General features: G+C 36.2%; 1 protein-coding gene across 1 annotated transcript; it reads left to right on the top strand.

The window, feature by feature from the left end:
* The first annotated feature begins 1,487 nt into the window (after positions 1 to 1,487).
* On the top strand, positions 1,488 to 8,703 carry LOC137809060 (uncharacterized). Its single transcript, XM_090297888.1, has 4 exons — positions 1,488 to 2,983; positions 3,337 to 3,650; positions 7,549 to 8,001; positions 8,489 to 8,703. Exons 1-4 carry the CDS (start codon positions 1,503 to 1,505, stop codon positions 8,701 to 8,703), a joined length of 2,463 nt encoding a protein of 820 aa, XP_090154014.1. The 5' UTR covers positions 1,488 to 1,502.
* The last annotated feature ends 6,227 nt before the right edge of the window (positions 8,704 to 14,930 follow it).

The following is a 14,930-nucleotide window of genomic DNA, read 5'->3' as shown; positions in this document are numbered from 1 at the left end:
CACGCACAACAAGATTGGAATATTAAAATAAAATAATATTATTACTTTATTTGGAGTTAGGATTTGAACTCAGGGCCAAATACAGAGTATCAACCTAACCATTGGGACAATGATCATTCTTGAAATATAAGGATTGTAGTATTGTCTTATTTTCTTACAAACAAGAAAAGACCTTTGTAATTTATACACTATTGGAACTCAGATTAGGGGAACGAATATTTTGATAATTTTAGAGAGTGTTTCTCTGCTAGGGTTTTTCCCTGTATCTTGCGATCTTATCAAGAATCCACTAATTCTTGTGGCGATCATCCTTAGGCTTATCAAACTTTGTTTGTGGCGCCTTCCTTTATCCAGGTTTTTATTGTTACTGTTTTGAATTTATTCCGTTTCGTAACCCTAAATTCCCAATTTTATTGTCATGTCTATTTGGATTCATATCAGTTGGTATTCAGAGCAAAGGTTTGAGTCATAATATAATTGTGCATCCTGAATTTTTTTTCCCCCTCATTACTGTTCACGTCACTGTTCACGGTACTGTTCATTTTTTATTTTATTTTGTTATTTAAAAAAAAAATCAGAAACAGAAAGAAAAAAAAGAAGAAATAGAAAAAAAGAAAAGAAGAGAAAAAAAAAGGAAGAAGAAGAGGAAAACAGAAATAGAAAAAAAAAACAAGAGGAAAAAAAAAATAGTTCTTATTCAGTGCATACTTGGTGTTTGTTAAAAGTTCTAAAAGTGTCCTGTCTACATATTTTTTATTTTCTCTATATATTGTTTTTGCTTGCTGTTTTTTTAATTGTCTTGCTTGTTTGTTGATAGTGAAATTGTTCTTCACTATTTTGTTCTTTACTATTATTTTAATTGATTCTGATTGCTACTTTTGAAAGTGATTCTGCATTGATTGCTTGATTCTTGTAAGAACCTTAAGTAGAGAAAGAGTGGTAAAAGGCAGTGTGATCATTAGAAAAAAAGCCTTATTGTGTGAAACACGAGTGTTGAGTGTAAACACGCGAGAAAGTGGTGTGAGGCCCAAACTTATTGTTATTTGTAATCTGTTTACTTGAGCATGGCAGGGGAACCGTCAGATAGTGGATTGTCTCAACTACAGATGCAAGCCTTAACACAACACTTGGAAAGGATAATGAAACAACAAAGTGATGGACTCCATGAGAGGTTGGATCAAATGGAGCAAGCACAACAAGTAAATCCAGAAAATAGAGGAGGAGATAGGAGGAGGAGAAGAGAAAATGATGGAGAACAAAGAACTCTGAGAATTGATGGAATAAAATTAAATATTTCCACATTCAATGGGAAAAGTGATCCTGATGCTTACTTGGAGTGGGAAATTAAAGTGGAGCATGTGTTTGCTTGCAATGAGTACAATGAGGAGCAGAAGATGAAGTTGGCAGCAGCTGAATTTTCACATTATGCCTTAACTTGGTGGAATAAATACCAAAGGGAGAGAATTAGATATGAGGAACCCATGATGAACACTTGGACAGAAATGAAAAGGATTATGAGGAAGAGATATATTCCAGCAAGCTACAATAGGGAGTTGCAACTCAAACTCCAGAGAATGACTCAAGGAAATAAAAGTGTGGAAGAGTATTTTAAAGAGATGGAGGTAACCATGATTAGAGCTGGAAAGAATGAAGAAAATGAAGCAATCATGGCAAGATTTTTGAATGGATTGAATCATGATATTAGGGATGTTGTGGAGCTGCAAGAGTATGTTGTGAAAGAGTTGTTGCACAAGGCTAACCAAGTAGAACAACAACTCAAGAGGAAGGGAATCATGAGGAGTTCTAACAATAATAAAAATTTCAATTGGAAGGATAAGGCGATGAAGGATAAAGGAGTTCCCTCAAGTTCAGTCACATCTTCAAGTGGGAAGTCACCTCATAGATATAGTAACTCACCACCTAAAAGGAAAACAAGTGAGGTAAAATGTTTCAAATGCTTGGGAAGAGGACATTATGCTTCAGAATGTCCAACAAAAAAGAATATGATCAGTTTATCAAAGACACAAATAGTCAGTGAACCTTCAAGTGAAGAAGAGAAGGAAGAGGTAGAGGTGGAGTTGGATACATTGGAGGGTGATTTGTTGATGATTCGAAGGCTTATGGGAAGCAAAATGCAAGCTTTGGACCAAACCCAAAGGGAAAATATTTTCCATACTAGATGTTCCATTCAAGGGAAAATATGTTCACTCATAGTTGATGGAGGAAGTTGCACCAATGTAGCTAGCTCAAGACTAGTTACCAAATTGAATTTGGAGACAAAATCGCACCCAAGGCCATACAAGCTTCAATGGCTTAGTGAAGATGGAGAGATGACAGTGAGTAAGCAAGTAGAGGTGAACCTGTCCATAGGACAATATAATGACAATGTCTTGTGTGATGTGGTTCCAATGGAGGCAACTCACATTTTGTTAGGGAGGCCGTGGCAGTTTGACACCAAGGCTATTCATGATGGTTTCACCAATAAAATCTCTTTCATGCAGAGTAATAAGAAGATCATTTTCAAACCCTTATCTCCTAGAGAGGTGTGTGAGGATCAAATCAAATTGAGAGAAAAGAGAGTCCAAGAGAAAAGAGAGATGAGTGAAACACCTAAACAGAGCAAGAGTGAAACACTTACAAAGAGAGAAACACATGAGAGAAAAATGAGTGGATTACTGAAGGTGAATAAAGTGAAGAAGTTGCTACTTTCTAGCAAACCTCTTTATTTACCTTATTGCACAAACAACACTTTGGTTGATGACCTTTCTAACCAAATTAATTTTCTTCCTAGCGTTGATTCTGTTTTGCAGGAAATCCAAACTCAAGTTGAAGAATTGATGAACACAGGATGGGTACAAGAGACCATGAGCCCATGTGTTGTTCCAGTAATTTTGGTGCCTAAAAATGATGGTTATTGGAGGATGTGCACAGATTACAGAGCACTCAATAACATTACCATTAAGTATAAACACCATATTCCCAGGTTAGATGATTTAATGGATGAATTGTATGGTGGTTGTATATTTTCAAAAATTGACTTAAAAAGTGGTTGCCATCAAATTAGGATTAGGAATGGGAATGAATGGAAAACTGTCTTTAAAAAAAAATACGGATTGTATGAGTGGCGTGTGATGCCATTTGGGCTAACAAATGCCTCAAGCACTTTTATGAGTTTAATGAACTATGTTTTGAGAGATTTTTTGGGCAAATTTGTTGTGGTGTATTTTGATGACATCTTGATCTATAACACTAGTTTGGAATTAATGAGGAACATTTGTGTGTTGTTTTGAATGTTCTTAGAAAAGAAAAGTTGTATGCTAATCTTGATAAATGCAGATTTTGTACTGAACAAATTGCGTTCTTGTGTTTTGTGGTAAGTGCCAAAGGAGTTCATGTAGATTATGAAAAGGTGATGGCTATCCAAGAATTATGTTTACATCATGTTGAGTTTGCTTACAATATGGTTGTTGACAGCACATCGAATTGTGATCCATTTGAAATTTTGTATGGATTAAATCCTTTAACTCCAATAGATTTGTTAACTATGCCTAGCATTTCTGTTTTAAAGCATAAAGATACACAGGCTAAGGTTGACTATGTGAGAAAGCAACATAAAAAGGTTGAAGCACAAGTTGAAGAAAAAGGTGAAGGTTATTCTAAACAAGTTAACAAAGGAAGAAAGAAAGTAATCTTTGATCCTGGAGATGGGGTCTGGGTACACCTGAGGAAAGAAATGTTAACTAGACAAAGAAAATCCAAGCTCCAATCTAGACAGGATGGACCTTTTCAAGTGTTAGAAATGATTAATGACAATGCCTACAAGATTGATCTTTCAAGTAAGTACATCCTCCAAGGTCTTTTTCAAGAGGGAGGGAATGATGCGGACATCCTCCAAGGTCTTTCTCAATAGGGAGGGAATGATGCGGACATCCAAGCCCAAGGGCCACGCACAACAAGATTGGAATATTAAAATAAAATAATATTATTATTTTATTTGGAGTTAGGATTTGAACTCAGGACCAAGTACAGAGTATCAACCTAACCACTGGGACAATGATCATTCTTGAAATATAAGGATTGTAGTATTGTCTTATTTTCTTACAAACAAGAAAAGACCTTTGTAATTTATACACTATTGGAACTCAGATTACGGGAACGAATATTTTGATAATTTTAGAGAGTGTTTCTCTGCTAGGGTTTTTCCCTGTATCTTGCGATCTTATTAAGAATCCACTAATTCTTGTGACGATCATCCTTAGGCTTATCAAACTTTGTTTGTGGCGCCTTCCTTTATCCAGGTTTTTATTGTTACTGTTTTGAATTTATTCCGTTTCGTAACCCTAAATTTCCAATTTTATTGTCATGTCTATTTGGATTCATATCAGTTTAGAAGATTGATTAACACGCTGGAATGGCAGATTTAATCAGATCTAGAGTTAACAGATTTAGATTCAAAAGAACAAATTCCTTTCTTGACAAATTATGTGAAAACTCAGAAATAAGTGCAGGGATGAGAAGAGAAACACAAGAGAATTTTTATACTGGTTCACTCATCAAGAGCTACGTCCAATTCACCTTACTCCAAGGTGGAATCCACTAAAACAGATACAATCAATTACAGCATACACAGCAGTTCTTGAACCCTTCAAGAACTTCAACAAACAAGGCTGAAAAACACTATTTCAGCATGCCTTGCACTCCAAGAAACACTATCAAAGAGTGACTAACACTTATACCTATTACAAGAATGAATAAGGGAAAGATTTGATGGAGATCAAGCTCAAGTAGACATGGAGGCCAATCAACAAGATCAAGAAGAGGTAGAGGCACAAATGGAGGACGCCCATAGAGGTCAAAGCCCACCACCTCAAAGGCTTACAAGAAGCATGTTCAAAGCTTTAGGAGCTAGGGGACAATTATTTTCTCTTTTTGTAATTTCTTTGGTTGAAGGTGCTTAGAGGGAAACATTAGAAACCTCTTTTGTTATAGCATCTTTTAGGCTTTAGTTAGGAGCTTTAGGAGGGGGGGTGCGTTAGTGGATAGGTGTAGGAGTAGAATAGGAGGTGCCAAAGTGAAGGAAGAGGTCACACCTTCCTCATGCTTTGTAATTGGCGCCGGTTCTAGAAACTTTTTAGGAGGGAATTTTGAATTTGTGTAGTTTGCATTTCAGCACCTTAGGCTATAAATAGAGGTGCTCCCTTTGTAAAATTCAGATTGGAATTTAGAGTAAAGAAACTATACTCAAATTTTGAGTGAGCATTGGAGAGCTTTTGAGCCTTCTTCTATAGTCTTATCTTAAAGGATCCATGATGTCCTCAAGTGGTGGCAGCACACTCATCTAGGAGCAACCATCCTTCTAGTGGCGTGATCATCCAACCTTACATCCATCTTCATGAGCATTCTTTTCTCCTTCCTTCCTTCTCTTTCAATTGTTCATGTTTAAGCATGTTTCCTTGAAATTCTGTCTTGTGTTCTTGAGTTTAATGGTTCGGCTGTTCTTATTTTCTAGCAATCATTTTCAGTTCTTTGCCTTTTAATTTCATTTTGTTCGGTTCAATCTGTTTCTTATCCAATTCTGTTCGGTGTTTTTAAGTTTTACCTCTTTTTGTTGGTTCAATTTGACAATATGAGGAATCATTCTCTTCTTTGCTATTGGAATCACATCAAGATTACACTTGAAATATTGTTTCAAGAACATAAACCAAGGTTCTTGAAGACAGTACCAACACCTTCATCCAGCACAAGGTTCTTTAAGAACAAGCACACATCTATTTTCTATTGAAAAACCTTTGCAAAACCTTTCCAATTCTCTTTCTCACACAAGAAATGTTTTATCTCTGTTAAAACTGTGATTACTCAACGCATCTTCATGTGAGAAAGGCATTTTATTTTATAGAGAACAGTTCTTAACCACTTTTCAAAAAACAGTTTCAGAGTAGTTATAAGAACAACAGATTGATTCTAAAAACAATAGGTTAAATGTTAACAAAACTCCCAGCTCAACTTAACTGAAATAACAGACTGAGCTTTACCTTTGGTGCCCTAACAGAATTTCGAAAAGCCTTTTAACAGAGCAAAAATAAACCTATTGTTTCTCAAGTAAACAGATTTATTTTTGTACTAAATTAAGCTTTTTAAGAAAACTTTAAAAAACTTTTCCAAAACCATTAAACCTCATTATGTGCTTGATCTTACTACCTTGATTTGGCATCTAGGATGGGTTATGCAGCAAAAGGCAACCTTTGTTAGAATATATGGCCTTAAACTAGAAGGGGGGTGAATTGTTTAAAGAGAATTTTCGTAAACTTTTAAGCCTAGAATGAAAATACTTCAAGAAAACCTTGATTAAGAAATCAGTTTTTCAAAACATAAAGCAAAGGCACAATACTGGAAAAACAATCGGTTATACCAGCAAACAACAAATAAAACTGAATTTAAAGAGTTAGAGATAGAGAGATTGTACACAGTTCTTTATACTGGTTCACTCCAAACCCAGAGCTACATCCAGTCTTCTTAGAAACCCTGAGGAAATCCACTAAGCAATCACACCTTGATCACTTACACAACAACCAAGAGAATGACATTGAACACCTCAAGAAACACACTCTCCTTGGTCAACACACCTACACCAAGATTGCTGATCTTGATCCCCTCAAGAACACACAACCAATCTTAGCAAACATAGAAACGAAACTTGTTTCACAGAGAGTACAAGGATTACACTTGTTACAGAAGATAATCTGAAATCAATACAAGTAGAATCCTATTCCACAACTTTGATCAATCACAAACTCATAGCAATCTCAACTCTTTGAAAAACTCAAAAAATCTTAGCAAAAACTTGTCAAAGATCAATTGTCAAATCTGTTTTTCTGAATTTATTCAAAGATGTAGTTTGTTATCAAATGTTAACAAACTCTTGAATTGCATTAAAATATTGGTCAAAGCATTTAATGACTGGAGCGTAAGCAGTTAAAACATTTAATGCTCAGTCAAAGATAAAACAATTTTTCTGTTATGGTCCCAAAACAAACAATCGGTTGTTTCCTCGAATCAATCGGTTGTTTTGGTTCTTAACAATTCAACCATTTAAAAACATGTTTCAATCTTTTTCTCAAAACACCTAAGTATAAACAATCGGTTGTTTCGACAAAACAATCGATTGTTTTAACTTAGTTTGAAAAACATTTTACTTTCACAAAGATTGAGATGCTTATGCTTTAGATTTAATCAAATGGTGGATTACAACATTCAAACTACCCCAGAACTAAGCTAAACCAGCACAGCAACACCAAGCACAACAAAGACTTCAACATCCTTCAAAGGGTTTGGATTCTTCAAAGCTTGAACACCACTTGGTTCAACAATCTTGAATACACATAAACCTAAAGTGCAAGATCATCTAAGACACATTGCAACCTTCAAAGTAAACTAGCTAAAAACTACATCAAACACACTAAGGCAAGGTAGAGATGAGCTTCATCCATCTTCAACAGAAATAACCTCACTTTCACGAAAAGGGTAATTGTTTTGTCTGTAGAAAGTCAGGTCATCATGCACCTCAGTGCAAAAATAGGGCAGAAAACGATTATCCTTCTAAGGAAAATCTAGCTGAAGGGGAAGATACCATTGTGGCAGTCGTTTCACAAGTAAATCTTGTGACAAATGTCAGAAAATTGGTGGTAAACTCTGGGGCTATCAGACACATATGTGCAAACAGAAATGTGTTTACCTCCTACACAAGTGTGGGGGATGGAGAAGAACAAGCTTATCTCAGTGACTCTAGGACAACTCCTGTCTTGGGAAAAGGAAGGGTTCTTTTGAAGCTCACATATGGTAAAACTCTGGATTTGATTGATGTGCTACATATGCCAACAATTAGAGTTAATTTGATATCTGTAGCAATGCTAAGCAAAGTTAAGGTTAAAGTGCCATTTGAATATGACAAGATTGTTACGACAAAAAATAATGTTTTTGTGGAGAAGGGATATTGTGATCAAGGTCTTTTTGTATTGAACATTTTTTAAATTATTAATGAATCTGAGTCTTATGCTTATATTGTTTATTCATATGATATATGTCATGCTAGATTAGGACATGTGAATTATTCGTATGTTATGAAATTGCAACGACTAGGATTAATTAACATGCATGACAAACAAAATAGTAAATTTGATATATGTGTAGAATCTAAAATAATGAAGAAAACATGTCACTCTGTAGAACGTCAAACTGAACTTCTTGGTTTAATTCATATCGATCTTGTAGATTTAAAACAAACCATGTCCAGAGGTGGTAAAATTATTTTGTAACATTTGTAGTTTCTAGATACACCAAAGTGTATTTAATTAAACATAAGGATTAAGCATTTGACATGTTCTTAACTTATAAAGCGAAAGTAAAAAATCAATTGAACAAGAAAATTAAAAGAATTAGATCTGATAGAGGTGGTGAATATGTTTATTTAATGATTATTGTGTTAAAGAAGGTATTATTCATGAAATAACCCCACAGTATTCACCTGAATCTAATGGAGTAGCTGAAAGGAAAAATAGGACTCTTAAAGAAAGGATGAATGCCATGCTTATTAGTTATAATGCTCCTAATAATCTGTGGGGTGAATCTCTGCTTACTGTGTGTTTTTTGCAAAATAGGACATCACATAAGAAAACTGGTAAAACACGCTATGAGTTGTGGAAATGATATCAACCTAATCTGAAATACCTAAGAGTGTGGGGTGTTTAGCTAAAGTGACGTTACCTGATCCTAAGAAAAGGAAAATAGGTTCCAAAACATCTGCTTCATATTCTTAGGATATACAAAATATAGTGTTGCCTATAGATTTCTAGTTCTTAATAGTGATATAATTGAACGTAACACTATAGTAGAGACGAAAAATGTTTGAGTTCTTTGAACATATGTTTCCTCTAAAGAGTAGTGGCACATCTTAATGACCTATAGATAGTGCTAGTGATGCCATGATTAAGTATGTTAGGAGAAGTAAAAGACAAAGAAAGTAAATCTCATTTGGAGATGACTTTTACACTTATCTAGTTGAAAATGATCTAATAAGTTTTTTAGATGCTACTAGTGCTCTTTATGCTAAACATTGGGATAAGGCCATTAAAACTGAGCTTGATTCAATTAAGAAAAATAATATGTGGACCTTAGTAGATCTGCCTAAAGGAGCAAAACCCATTGGTTGTAAGTTGATCTTTAAGAAGAAGTATCATCATGAGGAATCCATAGAGAAATATAATGCAAGATTAGTTAATAAAGGTTTTACTAAAAAACATAACATAGATTACTTTGATACTTTTTCCCCTGTTACTAGGATTTTCTCTATCTGTGTGTTGATAACCTTAGCATCTATCCACAAGTTAGTAATTCACCAAATGGATGTTAAAACAACCTTTCTGAATGATGAACTAGAAGAGGAAATTTATATGACTCAACCTGAAGGATGTGTAGTTCCAAGTCAAAAAGAAAAAGTATGCAAAATTTTAAAATCTCTGTATGGTTTGAAACAAGCACAAAAAAATGGCATGAAAAACTTGATAATGTTTTACTTTGTGAAGGTGTTTCTACCAATGATGTTGATAAGTGTATGTATTCTAGATCTGAAAATGGTGAATGGGTCATTATATGTTTGTATGTAGATGGCATGCTAATTTTTGATACATGCAATGATATTGTTTTTAAAACAAAATTATTTCTAGGATGTAAGTTTGAGATGAAAGACATGGGTGAAGCAAGTGTGATTCTAGGAATTAAAATTATAAAGAAGGGTGATAATATATTACTATCCCAAGAAAAATACACTGAGAAACTTCTGAAGAAGTTTGGTTATCATGACTTTAATTCAATGAGCACCCCTTATGATGCTAACTCTAAATTAAAGAAGAATAGAGGAAAATCTATTTCTCAAACTCAGTATGCCTAGATAATTGGGAGCTTATTGCATTTAATGAGTTTTTTAAAACCAGATATTGCTTATGCAGAGGTAGACTGAGTAGGTACACTCAATGTCCTAGTTAGGATCATTGGGATGCACTTGCGAGACTCATGAAATACTTGAGAGGTACAATGAATTATACCATTGAATTAAAGAGAAATATTCTAATACTCTCTACACTTAGTTTCACCTAAGTTAGTAAGACCCTGTTACATTAACTATGTTATGTTAGGGTGGAAAGGATAAGTTAATTAGCAAAGTGTTGGTGCATGTGTTTGTAATGATGTAAATAAACCCTTTTAAATCCAAAAAACAGTATGCATCCAAGAATTTAAAAGAGCTAAATAGATATAGGCCAAAGGTTTAAAGTGTCAAATAAGTTCGACAAGCAAATAAATATTACAGTCCGAAAAAGAGTTTGGATTAATCCCCCATTAATTGGTCATCAACCACGGTTTTACCCGGGTCAAGTTTTAAAAGATCCATGGTGGGATCAACGACCGCTGCTTGCTTTAAAGAAACCTCAAATCCTACGAGGTAGGATTGAGCAATATCTTGCTTTTCGGAATCGATGGCCTTGATGAGGTCTTCCCCTTTGCGGGTCACTTCCTTCTTCAACTCTTCAAATTCAATAAAAAACTTGCTTCTCTCTTTAGCTAAGCTCGATGCCTCTTGGGTCTTCTATGCTCGGAGTCGCTCAACTTCTTGGTGCACACCACTCAAGCGGTTGATCTTAGCTTGAAAGCGTTCTACCTCCTTGTGGAGCTCCATGTTCTCCTTAATCCTTTGGTCCTCGACTGATTTTCGATCTTTTGCCTTAACATCAACCAAAGCAAGCCATGGCAAATTGCTGTCCAAATAGCTTAAAGGTATCATGGCGAAGGTGGTCTTCGTTATGAACCATGAGCCTAGCTCTGTCCTCGCTAGGCAAGAAGAAGGATTCACCATGGGCTAGGACATCAAAATCAGGGTCCCACAAGCTCTTTACCCTCGAGCTCTGTAGACGTTGGGCATCTGAATGTGAATGCTCAGTAGGGGGAGTTGTAGCTGGCATTTTCCTTTTAAAGACGACCCTGAAGTAGTCTGCTCATCTGGGTCAGTTGGAGTCTGGGTAACCACAATATGAGCTTTCCTTTTTTGTACCAAAGACTCCTTAGGCAGGCTTGCAGCTGCCCTCATCTTTCTAGTGAGCTCGGCCAGCTCAGCTTTGCTAATGTTGGAGAGCATGTTATCTACAAAAGCAAAAAAGAAAATAGATTAGTCAATATGACAAGCTTTTTTTCATCAAGGGTAGGAAAGGAAGAGTACTAGTGTAAGCTTTGAGGGCACCGGAAAGGTATTCTTTGGTCAATAACGTTGAGGTATCAAAGAAAAGTTTCAAACTCGTCAAAAACTCGCAAATCCCTTGGTCCTTTGGAGACAAATCTTCCAAGAGGCAAGCACTCTGGAATCTAGGGTTAGATGTCCAATACAAGGGAAAGTCGTCCAGTAGGGACGAATCTCCTGTTGAAGCTCGGATCTTGAGGAATCGACCTTTAAAATTCTTGTAAGACGACTGGAATAGGGTAAGTAAACCTCTCCCATGGGCACCATTTAGGAAAACCCACAATTGACGACCTGAGTGTTTGGCCTCAAAGAAGTATAAAAAGACTTCCACAGTCGGCGAAATGTCGAGCTGTGAACATAGAATTATGAAGGCTCAGATGAATGCCTAGCTATTTGGATGTAGTTGGGCGGGAGCTACATTTAGCTCGATCAATAATTCCTTTTCAAATATAGATAGGGGTGTACAGAGAAGGACCTTTTTGAAGAAGGTAGCATAGAAAAAAACAAAAGGGACCATCAGGGTTCGATGACTCATCACAACATATTGGTTCCCCTTCCTTACACTTTATTGTTTTACGAAACCCTTATGTTTTTACTCAGAACACCCCCACTTTCCCTTAACTCTCTAATATGTAAACGGGTGGTATAGTAAGAGGTCTTTTTAAGGATTTCTTTCTTAGCCCAAGGGTATGCAGAACTATTATCCATCGTCGAAGTAACTAAAGCATAAACACAAACAGAATGCAAATGCAATTCTGGACAAAATGAATGGGATCGACATAAGTTAAAAATACATTTCTCGTAATGCAATCAGAAAGATAAATGTTGATTATCAATGGAGTTAAGTGGGAAAAGAATACCTAATGCAACGATGATGTGCGATGGCACGAAGGTGAAAGAAGCATTTTTGAAGGAGGTTTTAGAAGAAGTTTCAAACAGTGTGATGAAAATGAAAAGAGAGGGACTTATATTCGAAAGAGGAAGATGAAGTGGCAGCGTTCCCCCACTGTTGATGCAAGTGCCACATGTACGCTCCACGTTTAGTAAGGTAAGACGTCTTTTTGCGAGACGCTTTGGTAATCGCCCATCAGCTACCCCCTGGGAAAATGTCATGACAGCCGCCAACACTGGAAAGCCTATTCGCCTCGTCAAGCTCGGCTCGAGCCTGTGGGGCTTATGTACTGGCCGGACGTGCTCTGGACCCAAGCACTTAAGTGTAGTAAGCTCGGTTAGATAAAGTTATACCCAACACAGCCTAGGGCAGGTATGGGCCCAATGACACGTTACGAGGTTGGTAGTCTATAAGAAAAAGATAATTAAAGTAAAAATAACAAAAGGAATAGCTGAATTAGTTAAAGTGTATATATCTTTTAAATACAAATAAAAGTTATTTGGAATGATGTGGCATAGCTTTTTATTGAAATTATATTCTTGTTGTTGAGATTATATTCTTGTTGTTGAAACAATATTCTAGTTGATGAAAATCATTGAAGGAATGTCTATAAAAAGGGTTTAAGACCCCAAGTAAAGGGAAGTTTTTTTTTTTTTTTTTTTTTCTGAACCTTATACTGAGACAAATTTATAGTTTGAATGCTCTCACTGAATTGATCGTCAGAGTGTGATCAACAGGTAGAACCCATTTTGTCCTAAAGATCTGTATCTCAGAGCATTGCGTGGAGACAAGTCAAAGCGGAGCTTATCTCAAAGACCAACCGAAGTCACCTGGCGAGGACAAACGTGTTCCCTCTTACATAGGCATTGGGGTTGTCCTCCTTCAAGAGGGCCATCCCATAGCTTATTTTAGTGAGAAACTTAAAGGGATTCATCTCAATTACTCCACCTATGACAAAGAGATTTATGCTCTTGTTAAGGCTTTGCAAAATTGGCAACACATCTTTTTCCAAAGGAGTTTGTGATACATAGTGATCATGAATCTCTTAAATATTTGAAAAGCCAAAGCAAACTTAACAAGAGACATGCCAAATGGGTAGAGGTTTTTGAACAATTTCCCTATGTGATCAAACATAAGCAAGGCAAGTCTAATCTGGTGTCGGATGCTCTTTCTAGAAGACATACCTTGCTTAATGTCCTAGACACTCAATACTTGGGGTTTGATCACATCAAGGAAATTTACGAAGATGACCTTGATTTTTCTCTCATCTTTCAAGAGTGCTCAAAAGGAGGCCACAAAGACTTTTTCCTACATGATGGCTTTCTCTTCAAAGGGAAAAGACTTTGTGTGCCACAAGGGTCTTTGAGAAAATCTCTAGTAAAAGAGGCACATGAGGGCAATTTAATGGGACATTTTGGATTAGAAAAACACATTGCATGAACATTTCTTTTGGCCCAACATGTGAAAATATGTACACAACTTCTGTGATAAATGGATAATATGTAGGGAAGTTAAGTCTAAGGTTCAACCCCATGGAGTATATACCCTTTTCCCCACAACAGAAATGCCTCGGGTATACATTTCTATGGACTTCATTTTAGGTCTTCCCAAGACATCTAAGGGTATGGATTCTATTTTTGTGGTAATGGATCGTTTTTCAAAAATGGTCCATTTTATCCTATGCCACAAAGTAGATGATGCTTGTAATATTGCAGATCTCTTCTTTAAGGATGTTGTTAGATTGTACAGGCTTCCTAGAAGTATAGTATCTAACAAATCTAAGTTCTTAAGTCACTTTTGGAAGACATTGTGGGGAAAACTTGGTACTAAACTCATGTTTTCTACTACTTGCCATCCCCAGCTGACGGTCAAACAAAAGTGGTGAATAAAACTTTTTCCCAAATGTTAAGATGCCTTATTTTTGGGAATCCTAGGGTGTGAGAGGACTTACTTCCTCATATTGAGTTTGCTTATAATCGAGTAGTTAATTCTACTACTTCGCACAGCCCTTTTGAGGTTGAGTATGGGTTTAATCCCCTTACACCTCTTGACCTACTTCCTATTCTTGTCCTTGATGAAGTATTATACAATGATGGTTTTGAAAAAGTAGCTTTTGTTAAAAACTTGCACCAGCAGATCAAACGCCAAATAGAAAGGAAGGTAGGCAAGTATGTTAAACATGCCAATAAGAGGCGCAAAGCTTTGATCTTTGAACCTGGGGATTGGGTTTGGCTACACTTCTTCCCCATGGTGATGGTTCCTTTCAGATCATTAAAAGAATCAATGATAATTCTTATGAGTTAGATTTATCTAACACGTATTTAGAAAGTAATTCTTTTAATGTTAGTGATCAAACTCTTTTCTCTACAGGTGTTGCAAATTCGTGGACAGATTCTCTCCCACCCGAAGAGCATGATGAAGACTTGAGAGATAGAACATCCTCTGAGCTAGCCCAACCTTCCAGAGGGATGACCTGGAGCATGACACAAAATTCAGGTCTAGGTCACGACCATCCACTAGTTAGTGCCTCAACACTTATCATTCCTCAAAGGATCACCAGGAGCAGAGCCCATATGATGGAAGCTGAGCACCAGCTAGTTTTTTATTTCTAATTTCAATAGATTAGGTTTACATAGCATAAATAGAAGTGTACTTAGCAAATTGAGTTTGTGCCAAACCCATTTTTCCAAGACAATTGCATCCAGGTTAGGTTGGTTGATCTACCTTCAAGAAACTAGGTTAGTTGGGGGCGACATT

This window comes from Phaseolus vulgaris, chromosome 2 (assembly GCF_051622355.1).
Source record: "Phaseolus vulgaris cultivar YP4 chromosome 2, ASM5162235v1, whole genome shotgun sequence".
Lineage (NCBI taxonomy): Eukaryota > Viridiplantae > Streptophyta > Magnoliopsida > Fabales > Fabaceae > Phaseolus > Phaseolus vulgaris.
This window is presented reverse-complemented; position numbering and strand designations above follow the sequence as displayed.

Bases quoted from the DNA above. Each gene is read 5' to 3' on its own strand.
- LOC137809060 (XM_090297888.1), top strand. From the start codon at position 1,503: ATGAAAAGGATTATGAGGAAGAGATATATTCCAGCAAGCTACAATAGG. The intron at 2,984-3,336 runs GTTAGATGATTT...TGATAAATGCAG, and splicing joins TATAAACACCATATTCCCAG to ATTTTGTACTGAACAAATTG. The intron at 3,651-7,548 runs GTTATTCTAAAC...GTAGAAAGTCAG, and splicing joins AGTTGAAGAAAAAGGTGAAG to GTCATCATGCACCTCAGTGC.